General features: G+C 41.5%; 1 protein-coding gene across 1 annotated transcript in view; it reads right to left on the bottom strand.

Moving 5' to 3' along the window:
• Positions 1 to 1,304: 1,304 nt before the first annotated feature.
• Positions 1,305 to 22,672, bottom strand: part of RAB39A (RAB39A, member RAS oncogene family) — a 36,121-nt gene continuing 14,753 nt past the window's right edge. Inside the window, exon 2 of the mRNA XM_002754364.6 lies at positions 1,305 to 4,508. Within this exon, the coding sequence (XP_002754410.2) occupies positions 4,082 to 4,508 (427 nt within the window). The 3' untranslated portion in view covers positions 1,305 to 4,081. The remainder of the gene's footprint in view (positions 4,509 to 22,672) is intronic.

The raw sequence follows: 22,672 nt of genomic DNA, 5'->3' as shown, positions 1-22,672 counted from the left end.
GCATATAAAGGCCACGTTTAAAAACATTCTGATTAGGCCCGGCGCGGTGGCTCACGCCTGTAATCCTAGCACTTTGGGAAGCCGAGGTGGGTGGATCACATGAGGTCAGGAGTTTAAGACCAGTCTGGCCATCATGGTGAAACCCCATCTTTAAAAAAAAAAAAAAAAAAAAATTCTGATTAAACGTTTTGGCTTACACTTACCATCACATCACCACATGAATTGGGAGTGTGAATGCAGCTCAAGATGAGCAGTTTCCATCCGAAACAAGTTTACGATAAGGATTGGACAGTTTTCATTCTTTTTTTAAAAAATCATATTTACGGTGCTGGTGGCTCATGTCTGCAATCCCAGCACTTTGGGAGGCCGAGGCAGATGGATCACTTGAGGTCAGGAGTTGGAAACCAGCCTGGCCAACATGGTGAAACCACATCTCAACTCAAAATACAAAAATTAGGCCGGGTGCAGTGGCTCACGCCTGTAATCCCAGCACTTTGGGAGACCGAGGTGGGCGGATCAATCAAGATCAGGAGTTCGACACCAGCCTCACCAGCTTGGAGAAACCCTGTTTCGATTTTTAAAAAGTACCAAATTAGCTGGGCATGGTGGTGCACGCCTGTAATCCCAGCTACTTGGGAGGCTGAGGCAGGAGAATTGCTTGAACCCAGGAGGCGGAGGTTGCAGTGAGCTGAGATCACACACTGCATTTCAGCCTGGGAGACAGAGCAAGAATCTGTCACAAAAAAAACCACATTTACTTAAAATATTTAGTAATTAGTGACATCATTTATTAATTTAAAATTTAAATTAAATTTTAAATAAAATAACTTTAATATAAAATCAAATATATTTGATTTCTAAGAAACTTGGTAAAAGCATTTTACCTGGAGCAAATAATTTCACTATTTTGGCATTATTATCCATATTCTCTCTAACGATGTAAGAAAATAGGTCAGCTATTTTCTATCTATATAAATGCATAAAGGTAATGGCCAAGGTTAGACAAATGTTTGGCAATCTTGTACAAGCAGTCAGAGTTTTCCAGTCATCATTGTTCACTTTACCATTGTTTTACCATAAATAGCCCCTCGATAATATAAAAATTATTTAACCCTATTTCGTATTTTTCAGATTCGGTTAGACACATTTGCCCTTTTCTTGACATCCTCCTGGGGTCTCCCCCTCCCCCCACCCGATACACACGCACGCCAAGCACAGCGTGGTGAACAAGGTGCTATGAGACAAGTTCTAGACTTCCTTCTGCTCATGCACTGAACTTCCGGCCCTGCCTTCCTGTTTGCTTCTTTCTTTAGTTCTGTTTTAAATCTTGGAACACATGATATCCTTCAGCCCAAGTATTAGTCTCTCCCGATCTTAGTATTATAAAAGGTGTCCACTGAAATTTAATTCACATTTTATGTTTTAGCTATTTAACTTTAGAAGTAGGCACAGGTGACTGTACTTTAAACTGCTGCTAGATTTTCAATGTTTGGGTTTATGCCATTTTGGATTGATAGGAAATTGTCATATAAGATTGAAAACTGTAACAGTGAAATGGACTACTTTACGTTTTGGGGAACAAGTATTTTCGCATTTGGTTAATTATGGTTTGAACTCATGTGAAATTAACCTAAGGATATCAAGAAAACGTTGACAACATAAATATTCATACCTTATATAGTCATAATTTATATTCTCTCCATCAGCACAACTGAAAATACATGAACCTAGAAAATGTACAAGTATTTGAAAATACAATTAAATATCTACTTCAAAGATGCACAAAAAGCACAAACGTGACTTTCGATTAGGTCGTCTGCAGGAACATTATTTCCACTTGTCAAGAACAATAGTTGAGGGGGAAAAAAAGCAGAGGAAGCCAGGCACGGGAGGGTCACGCCTGTAATTCCAGCACTTTGGGACACCGAGGCGGAAGGATCGCTGTGCCCTGAAGTATGAAACCTATACCCTGGGCAACAGAGGGAGACGCGTCTCTACAAAAAATAAAAAATTAGCCAGGCATGATGGTGTGCACCTGTGGCCCCAGCTAGCAGAAGGCTGAAGTGGGAGGCTTGCTTGAGACTGGGGAGTTCAGGGTGCAGTAAGCTGTGATCATGCCATTCCACCCTGGTCAACAGAACAAGACCCCGCCCCCGCCCCCACCCTCCCCAAACAAGCAGAGGATATGCAACAATCAAGAATTGCTATGGGTCTATGAAAATACACATCTTTTTCTACTCCCTCTGCATAGGAATGAAAGGAGAACTCATGAGAAAAAAATTCTCACCCATTGTAACTATAATGGTATGCCCACGAGCAGCGTATCAGTCTCAACTCTGTAAAATGCTTACTCTATTTACAAAGCAGTTTTTGCATGATTCACTAGATTCTCAAGATAATTTTCCATGAAACACAATAATAAATGGGGTTATTAGCCTCATTTTACAGATAAGAAAAATGGTGCTGAGAGAGGTCAAGTGACTTCCTCATACTTAGATATTGGTAACCACGTTTTCTGATTTCTTATTAAATATTCTTTCTATTATGCTACTTAGGTTTTCAAACAAATGAAGCAACTATAATTTATCAGTAAAAACCCTACGATTCCAAAAAACGTCGCTTGGTACTCCTTTGTGATTCAGAATAGTTTACAGAACAGAACAGAAGTGTACATTATAAAATATTTGACACTATGATCAAAATATCCCTTCCAGGAGAATTTAATCAATGAGTTAAAAATCAGTAAACTCAAAAGTCATTTTACCATCTTAATTGATTATTCTATCTTCACTTGTGCTGATGAGATTGTAGAATGCAATTTGAAGGCTAAATATATCAAACATCTAGCCAATTTTCCATGTCTAGAAAAATCTCTTCTGCATGCTTTTTGTATTGGAAATGAGGAAATTTGGAAATTTACTTGGAGAAAAATGCTTTTACTAAAAACATTCTATGTTTACCTATATTAATAATTTTGACAGTAGTTCAAGGTAAATTGCATTTATTTTTTGAAAATGTCAATATATAAATAAATTTCATTTTTCTTATCTAAATATGAACAGTACACTGTAACAGCAGAACATTTGCTGCTGTCAGAGTATACTGTTCATATTTAGATAAGGCATGGCGGCGCATGCCTGTAATCCCAGCACTTTGGAGGCCAAGGTGGGAGATCAGCCTGGGAAACATGGACAAACCCTGTGTCTGCTAAAAATACTAAAATTAGCCAGGCATGGTGGTACACGTCTGCAGTTCCAGCTATTCAGGGGTCTGAGGTAAGGTACTGAGAATCACTTGAACCCGGGAAGCAGAGGTTGCAGGGAGCCAAGATTTTGCCACTGCACTCCAGCCTGGGTGACAAAACAAGACCCTGTCTCAAAAAACAGCAAACATTTGGTGAGCAGTCCTCTGTTTTAAATTTTACCAATATTTGCTTAAAATATTTTGCTTGATCCTTAGACATCTCTGTAAAACATAATGCAGTTTTAGGAGTAATAATTAGGGAACAAAAACGAACATGAAACTTCTTGTGTTGAGGCAAAATTAAGGGCGGACAAACATTTCTAAAGAGTGGGGAAAAAGCCTGGTACCTCGTACAAGGAACTGCTGTTTCCGTCCTGGTGAATACTTCTGAGATGCTTTACTCTGCAGGTGAACAGTGCATATTTAAATGCACTTTGGAATTCATATTAATTAACTCAAGAGAACGTAATTCCTGATATAATCGCTTCAATTGACTATATATGTACAAAAATCCATTCAAACTGTCAAGAGAAACGAGTAATGTTGACATATCTGGACACTAAGGTCAGCGTACGCTAACAAAGTAAGAACGGAGGTAACTACGTAGATTTTCCCGTTTCAAGAAAAAGGTTGTCCGCTTTGCCTGATGATTTAGCAAAATGCCCAATCTGGGAGTGTAACGAGTAAGCATAACGCTCTGAATCAAATGCCGTACAAAGTAGTATTAGTGTGGGTGTGTGACCTTTTAAAGCCTTACTGCATCATTCTGCTGTTGATGTTGGTATTTTCCTGAAGTGACACCCAGTCCGTTCCTGTCAGTTCTTTGGCATGCTGGGAGTCAGCAGAAGCACTGTTTCCTGGGCTTTACCGCTTCCTCAGAAGAATGCACAGTATTTGGAACAAAACCACTTTTAACCCCTTCCCAGCCATCCTGAATACAAATTTCTCCCTTTCTAATAAGTTCATATATGTCTCTTGTCAAGATTGTGAAGGATTCTTCGACGTTTGTAGCATCCTTTGCTGAGGTTTCTATATACTTCATTCCACAGTCTGCTGACAGTTTTTCAGCTTCTTCCCTTGTAACCTGACGTTGTGAAGCTAAATCACATTTATGTCCCACTAGCAGAAATACAATCCGAAATGGCTGTACGTGCATTTTTGCCTCTTCTAGCCAATCTTTCACGTGTTCAAAAGATCGTCGGTTAGTAATGTCAAATACTAAAAATCCACCAACTGAGTTGCGGTAATAAGATCGAGTTATTGATCTGAAAAAAGAGAAAAAAGGTTGTATAAGGACAACTTGTTCTTTTCCTTCTCCTTCCAACAATCTAGCACCATAATAACATTTGAAGATCTTAATGTGATTTAACTAGAATTTATAAATAAAATATGAGGTATCTCAAGTGAACGAAAATATTCTATGGGACTATATGCAAGTTTCATACACTGACAGAACACGAAAGTAGTAGTTATTTTTAGATAGACAAATAAGCACTTATATGCTATGTCATCTCGTACTGTCTTATGATTATTTGTTTTTGCTTTGAAAGATCTGATAGATTGTTACATCACTGTGGTTAAAAATAGGCATACTGAAAGACTGAGTGAAGGGTACAGGTTGTACAACAAACCAGATCTCATATATATATATATATATATATATATTTTTTTTTTTTTAAGATGGGGTTTCACCATGATGACCAGGCTGGTCTTGAACTCCTGACCTCAGGTGATCCACCCACCTCAGCCTCCCAAAATGCTAGGATTACAGGTGTGAGCCACCGCACCCAGCAACAAACCAGATCTTAAGAATCTCATTCATCATAAAATTTCATGAACTCCTCTCTATCAATTTAGGAAAAAGAAACAAGGGCTATACTATGGATTGAATGTCTGTGTCCCCCCGAAATTCTTATGTTGAAATCTTAACCCTAATGTGGTAGTATTAGGAGGCGGGGCCTTTGGGATGTAATTTAGGTCATGAGGGTGGAAGCTTCGTGAATGAGATCAGTACCCTTAAAAAAAGATACCGCAGAGAGCTCTCTAGTCCTCTTTCCACCATGGGCTGTCTGCAACCCAGACGAGGGTACTCATGCTAGCACCAGGATCTCCCTGATCACCCACCTCCAGCCTCCAAAATTGTGATAACGAAATTTCTGTTGTTTAAACCCCGATTCCGTGGTAATTTGTTATACCAGCTCAAACTGATTAAGACAGCTGACTTGTCACAGTGTTAGTTACAGGTAGTCTTGTGTTATACCTATTCAAGAAACAGGAGACTGTCTGGATCGGGATATGAATCTGAGGTGTGCTAACAATTGTCTGAATGTCTCTCCAGATCTAGTCTCCATCCTTCTCTAGGGCTGAGGAAGCTGTCCTTCACAGAAAGCTTTCCCAAACTCCCTTGCCCTCTGGCTTGCAGGGGTTTCAGCCAATGGCAGGCGCCAGCTGGAGACGGAAGGAAAGAGAAGTCAGAGTATGTATCCCTCTCTTTGCTTTTGCTGGGCTGTGGCTTAGCAGCAGTAGCATTCCTCTGCTTCTAGTCAAGGTTTCTGTTGGGTAGACTGCAATACCTTTCTCTGTCCTCGTCTCTTTCAACCGGGTGGTTAATGGCTTCCCACTGTTGCTATCTCTTAATGCGGCACCATCTTTTATTAGTGTCCTTGATGCTACCCATATTTCTGGAAATAGTCACTTCGTTAAACTCTTTTCAGTTAACCTCCAATTGTGCCACCTGTGTTCTGGCTGAATCACAAGGCAAAGTGGCAACACTATACTGTTTCATGTTTCTTGCCCCTCCACATGTTGTTTTCTCTATCTGGAATGTCTTCTACCCCTTTTCGGTCTAGGAAACTCCTATTTCTGCTTTAATCGTCAGCTCAGTAATCATACCATCTGAGCAGCCTTCCCTGTCACTCGTCTCTCTCTTAGGTACTCTTTTTTTTTTTTAAGAGATGGGGTTTCACTATGTTGGTCAGGCTGGTCTTGAACTCCTGACCTCGTGATCCACCTGCCTTGGCCTTCCAAAGTGCTGGGATTACAGGTGTGAGCCACTGTGCCCGGCTAGGGCACACAGTTCCTTTGAACCACTGGCATACTGCCATTATGATTATCTTAATTTTCTCAATATGCTGACTGGGTTTGCTGTTATGTCAGTCATATTGCCTGTTAAATGACAGATGTTATAAAATGTTTGTTATACTAGATTCTTTTTTTTTTTGAGATGGAGTCTCACTCTGTCGCCAGGCTGGAGTGCAGTGGCGTGATCCCAGATCACTGCAACCTCTGCTTCCCGGGTTCGAGCAATTCGCCTGCCTCAGCCTCCTGACTAGCTGGGACTAACAGGTGCGTGCCACCATGCCCGGCTAATTTTTGTATTTTTAGTAGAGACAGGGTTTTACCATGTTGACCAGGATGGTCTCGATCTCTTGATCCCATGATCCACCCACTTCGGCCTCCCAAAGTTCTGGGATTACAGGCGTGAGCCACCATGCCTGGCCAATACTGGATTAATTAATTTTATTGGCGAGGATAAGTGCTAAATGTTGTATAAGCCAGAGATCCCATGTGTCTCAGTTTCCAGTTTGTCAGTGATCTTTAAGCAAACTCATCTGACTACTTGCCTGAGGTGCCGAGATCTTTGTGAATGGCCAGCAGTTTATTTGGTACTGTTACACTTTCCTACTTGCTCTCATTGCTGAAATCACAGCTCAGTTCAGTGACCCGATGCCATAAATAGCTTTGTTGTGCGAGTGCAAAGAAAGCATTTTACCTCCTCCTTCTTTCTGTTTCTCCTGCTTCCCTGTTTCTCCTCAGAATTCCTAGTAGAGAGATTCCCAAGTGGCTATTTTTGAAAAACTTTTGTCAAGGACTATAGCATTATACAGAAATTGAGTTTTTCACCAACCCAGTGGTTAGAGTCTAAAAATAAAAAAAAAAAAAAAAGAAATTGACAATAAGAAAATCTCCGACCATCTTTGGCAGGCTATGAATAATGCACTTGCTATATTTTAACTTTGAGGGATAACTAATTTGTTATTGTTTTGTCACTCATCTTTATATGTGTGAATTTAGGCAGATGTGCAGTATTTTAAGAGAAATCTAATTAAGGCTGTGTTCTTAGACGAAAAGCTTGAATGTACTCAGCACCAAGTCTGCATTACTTTTATGCCTCCCACCCATTTAATTTACCACTACTAGAGTATCTTCAAAATGCCTTTGTGGCTGAAAACTCAATGCTGAAATGCTTATATATTACACAGAGGCATGTTTTACATGGTAAGAAATACTATGTTTTCTTTCTTTCTTTCTCTTTCGTTTGTCTTCACTGTAAAAAACACCTTTCTTCCTTCCTTCTCTCTTCCTCTCTCTTTCTCTCTTTCTTTTTTGTACAGGAACGATCCTGGCTCACTGCAACCTCTACCTCCTGGGTTCAAGCTATTCTCCTGCCTCAGTCTCCCAAGTAGCTGGGATTACAGGCGCCCACCACCATGCCCCCGCTAATTTTTACATTTTTAGTAGAGATGAAGTTTCACCATGTTGGCCAGATTGGTCTCAAACTCCTGACCTCAGGTGATCCACCAGCCTCAGCCTGGGATTACAGGTATGAGCCACCACACCTGGCTATGAAATACTATGTTTTCAAAAACTTATCTTTTATTTTCTTTTTAAAATAAGCAACCCTATTAAGTGATTGTATTTAATTTTGAAAACACATTTAGAATACAGTTGGCACATCATCCTACAGAATAAAATTATAGCAAAGTACATGTAATACACATTATAAAACAACCCTTATTAATAATTAGTTGGAATAAAAGGACTCAGTATAACATCTGCCATTTCTATGTAGTGACCTGGTTTCTAGTTTCTGTGTGTGGGTTTGTGGGGCTTCACATTCGGGTATAGTTGTCCTGGAGATAGTACTTTTCCTAAAACAACTGGGCACTGCCGCTATCAATCATCTGGGGGAAGAAGCAGGCCTTCAAATGGGAAACTCCAACTGAAACGCAGGTCTTACAGAGGTGTTGAGGGAGCAGCTGTCTTTCTCTTGACCTTTCTCCCATTAAGTTGGGACACTTAGGTCTCTAGAAGTTCTTGAAGGAATTATGAGAAGGTAGGGAACAGATTCTAAAAGCACTAGACAGGGAGGCCTCCCTGTAAGGAACTCCAGAATTGATGATGAATATCAATTCTTTTTAAGCAACAATATCTTGTAGTATGATACTTTGTATCTATTTCCTTCTAGGGTTTGAAAGTCTCCCTGAATGGGCCTGTGCGGTGGCTCACACCTGTAATCCCAGCACTTTGGGAGGCGAATCCAGAGGTCAGGAGTTTGTGACCAACCTGGCCAACACAGTGAAACCCCATCTCTACCAAAAATACAAAAATTAGCCGGGTGTGGTGGCACACATCTGTAGTCCCAATTGAGACCCACTTGGGAGGCTGAGGCAGGAGAATCGCTTGAACTCAGGAGGTGGAAATTGCAGTGAGCTGAGATTGTGTCACTGCACTCCAGCCTGGGTGGAAATTGCAGTGAGCTGAGATTGTGTCACTGCACTCCAGCCTGGGTGGAAATTGCAGTGAGCTGAGATTGTGTCACTGCACTCCAGCCTGGGTGGAAATTGCAGTGAGCTGAGATTGTGTCACTGCACTCCAGCCTGGGTGACAGAAACTCTGTTTCCAAAAAAAAAAAAAAAAGAGAGAAAAAAAGAAAAAGGGAAAACAGTCTCCCTGAATGAATGGATTATTTAAGGGAAAGAAAACAACTGTGAGGTCGGGGAATGAAGGGAAAAAAAGAATAGAGTCTGGGCAACACAGGGAGACCCTGTCTCTATTAAAAAAAAAAAAAAAAAAAAAGAGTAGAAACAAGGAAGGAAGAGAGAGATAAATGGCATGGATTCTAACCCGGTCTCATTTGTGTTATGAGGGAATGAAGAGGTGAGACTGTTCTCTGGCAAGAATGGTAAAGATATAAAAACCCTAAATAGAGCGTGAGGGTGATGTGATGGTGGGGAAGGTGGATTTTGGAGCGGCAGGATCGGGGTTATAAGCTCCAAGCAGTCCCTTGTCCCTCTCAAGTGGAATATCTGGTTTTAATTATAAAAGAAAGCTGGTGGCTCGTTCATACTTCGAAGGCTACACTATCAGCAAATCGTATCCATTGCCAAAGCAGCAGTCTCCTCTCCCTGTCTTAACTGAAAGCTGCTGGTCCCTGAGACCACTCCTTTCCCTGCAGCATACTCACGTTGCCCATTCTCTAGGGTCAGGAGGAGATGGCTTCCGTTTCCCCAGTGCAACTTCCAGACAATTATTCTTTCCCAACCCCTGTTGTAAAAAAAAAATCCCCCAGTCCTTTGAGGCTTATGCCATCTGGCTCTATCATCTGCTGTCATCTGCCAACTGCTTGGTCATTCTCCACTTGCTAAAGATTTTAGCACTTGTTCCTTTCTGTTTCAATTCCTGTCATTCTTACTGATTTCAACATCCATGTGGATGAACTGCCTGGTGTCACCTCAAATTCTTTGACTTCCTTATCTCTAATAGACCTTTATCTCTATTCTTCCTTTCTCATCCATTTCCTTTTCATCAGAAATATTAATTACCTCCAAAACTGGAAATTTACACAGTCCACTAAAAATATCAAAACCTCACAGGCTGCCAGTCTGTCTATCCTTTTTTACTATGGTGATTCTTTAATTTCATCAAGATTTGTAATCCATTGATCAACTCTCTCACTTTCTATCCATTAATTCTCTCCAATCTTTGCCTTCTTCCGTATCTTGAGTTCAATGAGACGTCATTGTAATTGTTCTCTTGGAAGGCCGGGCGCGGTGGCTCACGCCTATAATCCCAGCACTTTGGGAGGCTGAGGTGGGTGGATCACGTGGTCAAGAGATCGAGACCATCCTGGTCAACAAGGTGAAACCCCGTCTCTAATAAAAATACAAAAATTAGCTGGGCACGGTGGTGTGCGCCTGTAGTCCCAGCTACTCAGGAGGCTGAGGCAGGAGAATTTCTTGAACCCAGGAGGCTAAGGTTGCGGTGAGCCGAGATCGCACCATTGCACTCCAGCCTGGGTAATAAGAGTGAGACTCCATCTCAAAAAAAAAAAAAAAAAAAAATTGTTTTCTTGGAAATATCTCAATTTCCAAGCCCTTATCACTCTGTCATATTCATCTAGGAAACCTCTATCTCTGGATCAGTCCAGCATGCAGCTGAATGTTTCTGGGGAAAATCACTCAACCAGGCAGGGTGGTGTCACTATGAATTACTTATAACCAATCTTAAGTGGGCACTCAACACCACCAAGGAATGCTGCTAATATCATGAGAAATTCTTCCTTTTTTCCTCACATTTAGGCTTCTACTATAGGAAGAAATGGAAGTTCCATTCAACCCTCTTCTCCCCATAAAAGAGAACTGGAGGCACACTTTACCCCTCTTACTAATTACTCCACAGAAGGACAAATGGCTGCTGTTTGGGAAGAGTCTGTTTCTTAGGCTGTAGGTAGAATCACTGTGGGTTCAAACTCTTGTGTAGCATCCTTTTCCCTCCTTTCCTCTTTCTGGATCCATCCTACTGGCTTGCTAATTGTCAGACGCATGCAGGTGCCATGTCAATCCTGCTCACTGTTGAATAACTGGTTTTCAAGTACCTAGCACACAGTGGGCGCTCGGTGCACCTCAGTGAATGAATGGTTGATTTAGTCTGAGCCACGTACATAGTTGCTTTGAAAACAGAAGAAACAACAGAGAGACTGAGGAAGTTTGAGGGAAGAGATAGTAGCAGTGCAGAAAAAGAAAGGTGCCAACATTGTGTCTATCACTGGTGTGGTCTTATGTTCGCACACTGAGGTCACTGAACTGCTATGAGCATCATCAGTGTTGGAAGGGGGTGGATAAATTATATATTCAGAAATACATGCATCCTAAAGACATATCCAATGAAAATATAGTAGCCAGAAATCTCTGTGAGGTTTCTTGGGAGAAAGGAGCACTTGAATCAGGGGTGTGTTGATGAAACCTCTCCAAAGAAGAAAACTTACCATGTCTTATACCCCCTCCAAGAAAAGAAAATGCATAATACTTGGGGGATCTCTTTTAATTTTGGAGGAAACATCATCAGTATAATACGTTTCTCTGATCCATTAAGTGGGAAAACCAAAAGCCTGCTAGCTGAAAGCAAGAGAAGCAAGAGAAGTCCCGTTGGCTGCTCCAAGAGACAACACAGGCAACATTGCCACTTGGCCCATGGTCCATCAGATCTAAGGGTGCCTGCCTAAAGTAACTCTAGCAGCCCGGGATGCTCCATCAGGCCCTGGAAGCCTCCACTGGACAATTACGGAAGTGGCATTTTGGAATAAAAGCATGCTTTCTTTGTCAAATATGATTATACTTTGGAAAAATAATTATTGGCTTATAACTTGGCTTTGATAGAGACTAAATGCCTGACGGTGGAACACCCAGTGACATACAATCTGAAGGTCCATCACGAATGAGCTGGGTGTTCTGATTCACCAGGCTGGAGCTTCATCACCAAGGAGAGGTCACATGTACAGGAAGGAATATGGGGTGGGACCTGAATGGACCTGGAATAACAAGGTTCACGGACCCAGCACATCTACTCCTACAGCACCCTCTCAACTCGTGGCCTTGTCTGGATTTCCCTATAATGAACGAGGAAAAAAATTCAAGTATGCCTTACAAATGGCTCTGAATGACATGTAAGCATCAGTAAGTTCCACTCAACGGAGAACTGGAAGGTCAGCGGAAAAAGTTCCCGTTGTGGAACTTCTAGTGCTACCCCTCACTGTTTACTTTTTCCAGAGGAAGAGATGGAGAGAGGTAGGTAAAGATCCACACCAATTCATGAGCAGGGGCGAAGGGTTTGGCATGTTGGGTAAAACACAAGATCGGGGGCTGGTAATTAGGAGATTTGAGGAAGAGGTATATTGGTGAGTCTAGAGTATGTGCATACTTTGTATCTTATGTGAATGGCCACCAAAAGCCCCCTCCATGAAAAAAGTTTAATAATGGAACAAAATGTCCGGTCCCACAGTTATCAGTAGGTATTTTGATCCCACTTTCAACTCGTGATAGAGAGATGGAGGCTGTACCTGGGCTTAATAGACTGACTCTTACCCAGGTTGGCTGGCCTTACTACCCAGTTTTCCAGTAGCTATTGACATCCTGAATATGGTACCTTACTCTAGGGGACCATCACGGAGGGGACAGGGATATGTCTTCGGTGTAATATATTTAATCTAGATTTAGGCCATGTTAGTGCCACCATCCATGAACTTACAGAATGCCTTATGCATAGTCATGGTATCCTGCACATTGCCACAGATAAAGTAATTCATTTAACAGTGGTGGAGTCAGGGAAACGGACTGCGGCTATGGGAGTCATTGATCCTATCACACCGCTATCACCTAGAGGCATCTGGCCCTATAAAACTGTGAAATGGGTTATTAAGATGTATGCATGCCCATTTCCAGGAAATGACACCTTGTAAGATTTTAGCATAATCCTTCAGGAGGTCTATGCTCTAAATTAGTGAACAAGATAATAGGTGGTATTTTTTTCCCCAAAAACAGAAGCTGTGGTATGGGAAGCAAAGGGTGAAAATAGGGTGATGGTGCCTCTCACAATTACACTTAATGAGTCACTAAAATTTTTTGTTGCATCTAATCCCTGTGACTCTGAACTTTGCTGATATAAAGGTTTTAGTATTCAAGAGAGAAATGCTTTCACTAGAAAACCCCATGATGCTTCTACTGAATTAGCAGCTGAAGCTGCCAACTGGCCATTTGGAGCTTCTTATGGCAGAAAGGGAGCAACAGTATCATGGGGCCCACACTGGCTTCCTGGAGTTCTTCCTGCCCAGACTCCTGTAATCTTTTGACTCATTCCAAGTCTGGTCCTCCAGCGTCCCATCAAGTCTCTGCACCTCAAGCATGCTTCTAGTAACTCTCTTTTTTGATTAAGGTTCTCAAGCCGGTTTTGTTGCAGGCAACCAAGGGCCTAACCAACAGTCAACATTCACTTTGTAAAAAAAAAAAAAAAAAATGGTGCAAAACAAGGTCACGAATCTTTTATAACTTTCAACATAGTTTTACAAGACTAAAGTTCAGTTTTTACTTTGGGAGGCCGAAGTGGGTGGATCACGAGGTCAGGAGTTCAAGACCAGCCTGGCCAACATAGTGAAATCCTGTCTCTACTAAAAATACAAAAAATTAGCTGGGCATGGTGGCGCGTGCCTGTAATCTCAGCTACTCAGGAGGCTGAGGCAGAAGAATTGCCTGAACCCAGGAGGCAGAGGTTGCAGTGAGCTGAGATTGCACCACTGCACTCCAGCCTGGGTGACAGAGCAAGACTCCATCTCAAAAAAGAAAATAAAAACAGTTCAGTTTTTAAAAAACTGTAGTGAAGAACACATAGAAAGAGATCTATCCTCTTAACAACGTATACATCTACAGCGAAGTGCACAGCATTGTTAACTATGAGTGCCAGGGTATACAGTAGATCTTTAGAAATTTCTCATCTTAGGCCAGGCACGGTGGCTCACGCCTATAATCCCAGCACTTTGGGAGGCCAAGGCGGGTGGATCACAAGGTCAAGAGATCGAGACCATCCTGGTCAACAAGGTGAAACCCTGTCTCTACTAAAAATACAAAAATTAGCTGGGCATGGTGGCGCGTGCCTGTAGTCCCAGCTACTTGGGGAGGCTGAGGCAGAATTGCCTGAACCCAGGAGGCGGAGGTTGCGGTGAGCCGAGATCGTGCCATTGCACATTGCACTCCAGCCTGGGTAACAAGAGTGAAACTCCATCTCAAAAAAAAAAAAAAAAGAAATTTCTCATCTTGCCTGACTAAAATCCTATCCCTATGAACAGCAACTCCCCATTTCCCCAGCCCACAGCCCCTGAGAACTATCATTCCACTTTCTGCTTCTGTGAGTTTTGACTATTTTAGATACCTCATGTATAAGTGGAATCATACAGTATTCGTCCTTCTCTGACTGGCTTATTTTTTTATTTTTATTTTTGAGATGGAGTTTCGCTCTTGTTGCTCAGGCTGGAATGCAATGGCATGATTTCAGCTCACTGCAACCTCCACCTCCTGGGTTCAGGCGATCCTCCTGTCTCAGCCTCCCAAGTAGCTGGGATTATAGGCATGCGCCACCACAGCTGGCTAATTTCCATATTTTTAGTAGACACGGGGCTTCACCGTGTTGGCCAGGCTGGTCTCAAACTCCTGACCTCAGATGATCCACCCATCTTGGCCTCCCAAAGTTCTGGGATTACAAGCATGAGCCACCACACCTGGCCTGATTGGCTTATTTTACTTAGCACAGTGTCCTCAAGGTTCATCCGTGTTGTTGCATATGACAGGATTTCCTTCTACTCAGTGGAATAATGCTCCACTGTATGTATAAGCCATACTCTCTTCATTCATCCACAAGGTTCATTCTTACACATATTTGCTTTAGAATAATGGGAGAAAATGGTTGCCTTGTTTATAGAAACATTTTTATCTGTTTGATTTTCCTCTTTAATTATTTTTCCTAGAATAATATATAGACAAGGGAATATTTAACAGCACTGGAGTTTGCCTATGTTTACAAAGAATTACATAATAGATGATTAATGCAATCAAGTATGAATGATATATTGGGGAATTTGGAATTTGACACAAATGACATGATTACTGAGGTTCTACAAAATGTAAATGATATCTCAGATTAAACAGTTATCTAGTTTCCTAAAAGGCACGGAAACGAAGATGCTGTTGTTACATGAAGGACAAAATTCCATAGGCCCTGGACTGCTCAAGATTATTTACAGCAGAGGCTGGGTACGGTGGCTCACACCTACTCCGAGGGAGTCCAGGGCTGCGTCACTGCACTTCAGCCTGGGTGACACATTGGGACAAAAAGAAATCTGAAAATGGCAAGATTATATAGATCTTATGTGTTATGATCATGAACTCTGTTGGATATGCGCAGGCCTCTTAAAAAAGCAACAAAATAGTAAACACTTGCCGACTTACTTGGGCAAAATGAACCAGATGTTCCACCCTGGAAATGCCCTTCTTGTGGCTTTGCCAATTGTAAAATAGGCATTGAGAGGACAAAAGTACTTTGATGCCAGACGCTCTTGGCATCAAACAGCCTACAAAGGCATTAGCCTTGTGGGTGCCTGTGTTTCGCCACAGCATTGCATTCCTACTGCCCTTCTGGGAACAGTCGCTGTGTTGATGCTTTATTTTATTTGCTTCACTTGCCTCGTGGCCCTTAGCACTGTTTTCTAGAGACTAAAACACAAGCCTCCCCACTCCTTTTACTGTTATTGATTCTAACAGTCCCTTCCCTCACCTAAGATTCTGAAACTTGGCACCTGTTACTTAGAATATTCTTTCTTCATATGAGCAATCTTAAGATTCTTTTTCTTTGGGTAAATCCAATGTCTTTCCATCAAAAATCAAGTCTGTGGTTGTAGAGGCCATATATATATACTGACAAGACGTAATGGGCCATATTTCCCCTTTGAATATGTGAATCAGTTCCCCTGTGGCTACCTTTTACTTTTCTTTCATGACAGAAAATCATTTTATGATAGTCATGCTTTCTTTATCATCCCTAGGGCTCTCTATTCAGCATTTACTCTCTATTTTCCTCTGTAGCAATTAATACATTCTGACATCCTATATAATTTTTAGTTTATTTGGTTATAATCTGATTAGATGATAAGCTCTATGAGAGCAAAGATTTTGTCTTTTTTTTTTTTTTGAGAGAGAGGGTCTCGCTCTGTTGCCGAGGCTGGAGTGCAGCGGTACAAATCTTGGCTCACTGCAACCTCTGCCTCCCAGGCTCACTTGATCCTCCCATCTCAGCAACCCCAGTAGCTGGGAATACAGGCACCCACCATCTTGCCTGGCTAATTTTTGTATTTTTTGTAGAGATGAGGTTTTGCCATGTTGCCCAGGCTGGTCATTAACGCCTGAGCTCAAGTGGTCTGCCCACCCTGGCCTCCCAAAGTGCTGGGATTACAGGCATGAGCCATTGTGCCCAGCCTTCTTTTTTTTTTTTAATTTAAAGGTTGTATCCCTAGTTTTAAAACTGAAATGGACATGCATGAGTCCTACCAGGATTTGTAAATGAACAAATAAACAACTGAATTAATCCATTCATACCTCATTAGCTTGTGCCCAGGCAGCATTCAAATGCTGAGGAAATGGGAGAATAAAAAAAAGAAATACAAAAAAAGCCTGTCACTTTTCAATACTTATAGTAGGGATTTATAAAGTCAAAAGGAAAGAAATGGGCTGAAATTGCACACTCTTTACACATATAGGTGAAATCATCCACATTTTCTAAAGAACTACTGCATTTAAATGGGTAGTGATTCAAATTGTACTTTGCAGTGGATTCTGGAAGGCAGAATAAGTTATGTGTGAAAATGGCAATAATTTATTTGGAAATTAATGAGAAACATTTCTAGCTGCACTAATGGTCTTCAAGGTGATAATGAAAGGATATTTATTTTCTATTTGATATGATACCAGAAAGTGTATAAAAGACGTTGGCACTTATTCCAGTGCTTTCTGGTATCCTTGTGCAGAACAATAATGGGACAATGACCAGGTTCTCAAGATTATTTTATATTCCAAATAACACAGTGGATTACGTGATCTAACAAATCAAAAGGACATATTTTCTTGGGTTATAATTCTCCCACCATTTCTGTGACTGCTGCTTATTTCCATATGGCTTTTTCTATATGGTTTGGTTTCATATGATTTCGTGTATCTTTCCACATCCTGGAATTTGTAACTGATGTGAATCCTTTCTCATTTCATTTTATTTCTGAAATTATTCAACTTCTATTTTCAAGTCATTTAAACATTCTTTTCCTTCTTTTTTCTATTTTTTAAAGTTTGTGTTTTTATAAGTTATCTGTACACTTACCACACATCCTCACTTTTCCCATTCCCCCCACTTGTCAATATTGTCACACCGTAATTTTAGTAAGCTCATTTCTCAGCACTTATGGTACTCTGACCCCGTAGATAACTTTTCATTGCTGAGCCCTGGAATATACTATGACTTCTTTTCCTTTCCTGAACAACTTCTCTTCCAGTTAATTGTCTTGCATATTAGTCAAGATGGGCCAGGTTATGCTACAGTTAACAAACAACCCAACTGCAATAGGAAGAACATTGAAGAATTTGGGGCCAGCCTGGTGGCTCACACCTGTAATGCTAGCACTTTGGGAGGCTGAGGCGAGCTGATGGCTTGAGCCCAGGAGTTCAAGACCAGTCTGGGCAACATGGTGAAACCCCATCTCTACAAAAAAATACAAATATTAGCTTGGTGTGATGGTGCATGCCTGTAGTCCCAGATACTTGGGGGACTGAGGTGGGAGAATCAGCTGAACCTGGAAAGGGCGAGGCTGCAGTGAACTGAGATGGCACCACTGCACTCCAGCCTGAGTGATGGGTGACAGGTTGAGAATCCATCTCAGGGAGACGGGAAAGGCTGTGTTTTAAAACAACCACATGCAACTTTTGCTCAAATACTCTGGCCAGAACTACTCACATGATTCTGCTTAAGTGCAAGAGGGAAGGGAAATATAATCCTCCTACACGTCCAGAAAAAAAGAAGCATTAGATACGAATGAACACTAAATGTCCCCACCACGTCATCTTTTTCTTCTTTTTGCTAAATTTTCCATGTATTTCTCGATAATTAAATCTCAAACTCTCTGCCAGTTGCCTTATCATAAGAAGTTTATTTCCATTAGCTTCTCTGTCTATTTCATTTTCCCACGGTTTCTCTTATAACCTTCTGCCCTGCTCCAATCTGGCCTGGCTGTCCTTGGTATCTGCAACACGCATGTGATCTTAAGACCTCCCTTCACCATCTTCCTGGGGAGTTCCTTTGCCTTTCTTCAGAGATAGAGCTGTTCCTTGGACCCCATGTCCTCTTCACCCCTCTTCGCTCGTGTGTGTGTGTGTGTGTGTGTGTGTGTGTATAGCACATCTTCAAGGAGCTTCCTTAAAAAAAGCTACATGAGGTAATATTTTGAAATCTTGCATATTGATTTATTCTGCTCTCACAATTGAGTGATAATATGGCCAGATAGGGAATTCTCTCAGATTTTTATTCTTTTTTTTTTTTCCAGTTGATACTGTTCCTTGCTCAGAAACTTGAAGTCCTTTCTCCACTGCCTTTCAGTTTCCATTGTTGTTTCTGGAAAGTCTCAAGCCAATCTGATTCCTGATCTTTTTTTAATGTGAACTGCTTTTCTCTCTCTGGAAGTTTGTAGGAACTTCTCTGTGGTTTCAGGGCTCTGAAATTTCATAATGACTGCCTTAGTGTTGCTACTTTCATCTCCTGTGTTGCGCCATTCTAATATGAAAACTCAGGTGCCTAAATTTTGGAAAACTTTGTTGAATTGCTTTACTGATGATTTCTCTCCTCTGTTTTTTCTCTTCTATCTTTCCAGAATGCCTAACATTTGCATATTGAACTTTTTGGACCAGAGTCCTTTATTGTTAAAAAGAAATCATCATTTCCTCATCTTTTTCTATTTTCTAAGTCATTGTCTTTTGTCCTACCTTTTGAGATATTTTTTTCAAATTTATAGTGAGTGTTTTAGTTTTACTATTGTATTTTCAGAAGCCAACCAGGCTGGAGTGCAGTGGTGCACTCACAGCAACCTTCACCTCCTGGGTTCAAGCAAGCACGTCTGGCTAATTTGTGTATTTTTTGTAGAGATGGCTTTCACCATGTTGGCTAGGCTGGTCTCAAACTCCAGACCTCAAGTGATCTATATGCCTCAGCCTCCCAAAGTGCTGGGATTACAGGTGTGAGCCACCATGCCCTTCCAGAATATTCTTTAAAAAAAAAAAAAACACACAAGTAGCCGGGTGCGGTGGCTCACGCCTGTAATCCCAGCACTTTGGGAGGCCGAGGTCGGTGGATCACGAGGTCAAGAGATTGAGACCATTCTGGTCAACATGGTGAAACCCCGTCTCTACTAAAAATACAAAAAATTAGCTGGGCATGATGGCGCGTGCCTGTAATCCCAGCTACTCAGGAGGCTGAGGCAGGAGAATTGCTTGAACCCAGGAGGCGGAGGTTGCAGTGAGCCAAGATCGCACCATTGCACTCCAGCCTGGGTAACAAGAGTGAAACTCCATCTCATAATAAATAAATACATACATACATACATAAAATTAAAAAAACACAAGTATCTGGTTCCTTTATGGCTGCAATTTTTTTCTTGTTATCTCTCAGAGAAAATTAAGGACAAGTTTTGTTTTTGCTTTTCAGCATTCTACTTTTCCTTATTAAGTTTCTGTTTCTCCAGTTGCTGTTTCCTGTTTGTTTGTTTTGGTCCCTAGGTTCTTTACAGATTTCCTAATATTTCTTATAATCTTTCATGAAGACTGGATGCCTCACTGAATGATCATGCTGGATCACTTAATTCAGCAAATTCAAATGTTAGTATCTTTAACTCTTTCCTCTTGAATCCCTAGAAATAACTTTACTAACGTGTTGCTTGAAGAATGGAGGCTTGACTGCCAGCACTCTGGGGAGCTGAGTGCGGAAAGGAGGCTAGACAGTCCTAGCATCCAACATGACAACATTCACTTAAAGCCCTTACTTTCAATAAGGAACCTTCAACCTCAACATGCCTGGTGCTTTCAGCCAAAGACCCTATATTTTATTCTTTTTGAAGAATAAGTTTCCAGTATTTTTGCCAGTGTGGTTGGGTGTGAGAAAAAAATTGTTTGATATATGGAATGGGGGAAGGAATGGCAGAATCCCATCCTTCTTAAACAGACTGACACAGATGATCCTTATTTTAGTACTCCCACTTCCAGAAGTATCTGATGCCACCATTTCCCAAGCCTTTCTGGGGAGGGATTCAACAGTATACATTGTTGAAGTGAAAAAAACTATATATATATATATAGTTTAACCATTGTTAAAAAAATATATTTTTAAACCATTTTTTAAATGGTTTTAGATTTTTTTTTAAACAATTAGCTTAGAAATCAGTTTTCCTGAATCTGCTAATTCATTTACGATTCCCCATTTGCTTTGTTGCTTCCAAAATGTTGTTTCTGTTGACTCCTGACCTGTTTTCCTTGTTCTGGGATTTACTGTTGAAAAGATACTATTATCATTTTAGTAAGGTTTCAGGAAAAACAAGCTAAAGTAGACACAGGCGTTCAATCTGCTATCTTCACAAGAAGCCACTCTTTCTTTGTCTTTCCTTTCTTCCTTCTTTCTTTCCTTCCTTCTTTCTTTCTTTCCTTTCCTTCCTTTCTTCGTCTTTCCCTCCCTCCACGCTTCCTTCTCCTTCTTTCCTTCCTTCCTTCCTTCTTTCTTTCTCTCTCTCTCTCTTTTTTTTTTGAGACGGAGTTTCGCTCTTGTTACCCAGGCTGGAGTGCAATGGCGCGATCTCGGCTCACCGCAACCTCCGCCTCCTGGGTTCAGGCAATTCTCCTGCCTCAGCCTCCCGAGTAGCTGGGATTACAGGCACGCGCCACCATGCCCAGCTAATTTTTTGTATTTTTAGTAGAGACAGGGTTTCACCATGTTGACCAGGATGGTCTTGATCTCTTGACCTCGTGATCCACCCGCCTCGGCCTCCCAAAGTGCTGGGATTACAGGTGTGAGCCACCCTGCCCGGCTTCTTTCTTTCTTCTTTTTGCCCTGTTTCCATGAATTCATGAGCTCAGATGATTTGCCAATCTCAGCCTCCCAGAGTGCTGGGATTACAGGCATGAGCTGCCGTACCTGCCTAGCTTCTTTTTCTATTGTTACTGTTTCCTGCTGTCCTCTTACTACTGACATATCCAGCACGCCCCAGAACCAAGCATCGCCTCCTTTGGGTTACATCCTCTGAAACCACTCATCACCACAGACATAGATGAGAATTCCTCCTTCTGTTTTGTCACTGAAACTTATTTAAGTACTTACCAGCTCTTACTGCTATTATTTGATTATTTTCTTTCTTTGCTCTAAGTCCGTGAGAAAGACTTCTGACTGGCCTCCAGTATCTATGAACAGAGCTGCAGGAGTGTTAGCCAGCACACAGCAACCCACAGAGGGACTGTATTCCCCAGGGTCTCTTGCAGTTAGTTGTGGCCATGACACTACGTTTGGATCAATGGGATATGAGAAGCATTGTGTGCAGTCTGACATTCATCTAAGTGAAAAAGCCAATTGCCCACACCTCATCTTTTTCCTCTTCCTGCTTGCTAAGAAATGGTAATGGCTGGAGAACCCTAGAAACTGATGTTAAGGCAGAGCCCCCTGATTTTCTAGGACTGCTCATTCTGGACTACTAATTTTTTTTTTGAGACAGAGTCTCGCTCTGTTGCCCCGGCTGGCATGCAATGGCATGATCTTGGCTCACTGCAACCTCCACCTCCTGGGTTCAAGCAGTTCTTGTGCTTCAGTCTTCTGAGTAGCTGGGACTAAGGCGACTGCCATCACGTCCAGCTAATTTTTGTGTTTTTAGTAGAGACGGGGTTTTGTCATGTTGGCCAGGCTGGTCTTGAACTCCTAACCTTAAGTGATCCACCCACTTCAGCTTCCCATAGTGCTGGGACTACAGGCATAAGCCACCGCACCCAGCCTCTGGACTATTATAAGAAAGAAATAAAGCTCTACCTTATTTAAGTTGCCGTATCTTGGCAGTCTATTATAGCAGTGTAGCCCGGATTCTACCCAGTACACAGACTGTATGGACCCTGAATGTGAGACTATAACTTATTTATTTTATCTTTAGTGCCTGGCATATGGTTATGCTAAATAAATGCATAGTAAATCATTGTCCTGATTAATTTCATTTTCTCCAGAAAAAAAAAAAGGGACTGCATTTAAGGATTGGAAAGCTATTTCACAGTACTTATGAAGCTTTAGGACGTCACATTTAGTATGTGCCCAGCTTTGCCAAACAGCCAATGACTCTCCTTTTCTAACAAGGCTAATCATTTCACAAAAGTTTCTCCACTTCAGTGTTAGAGTTCATCCCTGTTACTAAGTGCAGCAGTGTAGTCACCGAGTACTGCACAGAGAGGAGGGTTATTTGTTACTGACGCCAGAGGTGTTTGCTGACAGTTATCTGTATTGTTACTATTGTGTAAAGCTATTTCTCCTTTCGCTTTCTGAATACAGCAGTACAATAATGATTTGGGTGGACACGGTAATTGACTTGGGTCTACAGGGATGGGAAGTTGAGTTGTGTGCAAACCGAAAAACTTCTCAGGACAGAAATCATACAACATTATAGCTGGCCCTCTGGACACACACACACACATACACCCCCCCCCGCCCCTCCATATAACATGCCATTAAAACTGGTTTCAATCATGACAAGAGGACTGGCATAGCAGAAAGAGCA

Source organism: Callithrix jacchus, chromosome 10, assembly GCF_049354715.1.
Source record: "Callithrix jacchus isolate 240 chromosome 10, calJac240_pri, whole genome shotgun sequence".
Lineage (NCBI taxonomy): Eukaryota > Metazoa > Chordata > Mammalia > Primates > Cebidae > Callithrix > Callithrix jacchus.
Note: the sequence above shows the minus strand (reverse complement) of the source record. Positions and strands in the feature narration are given on the sequence as shown.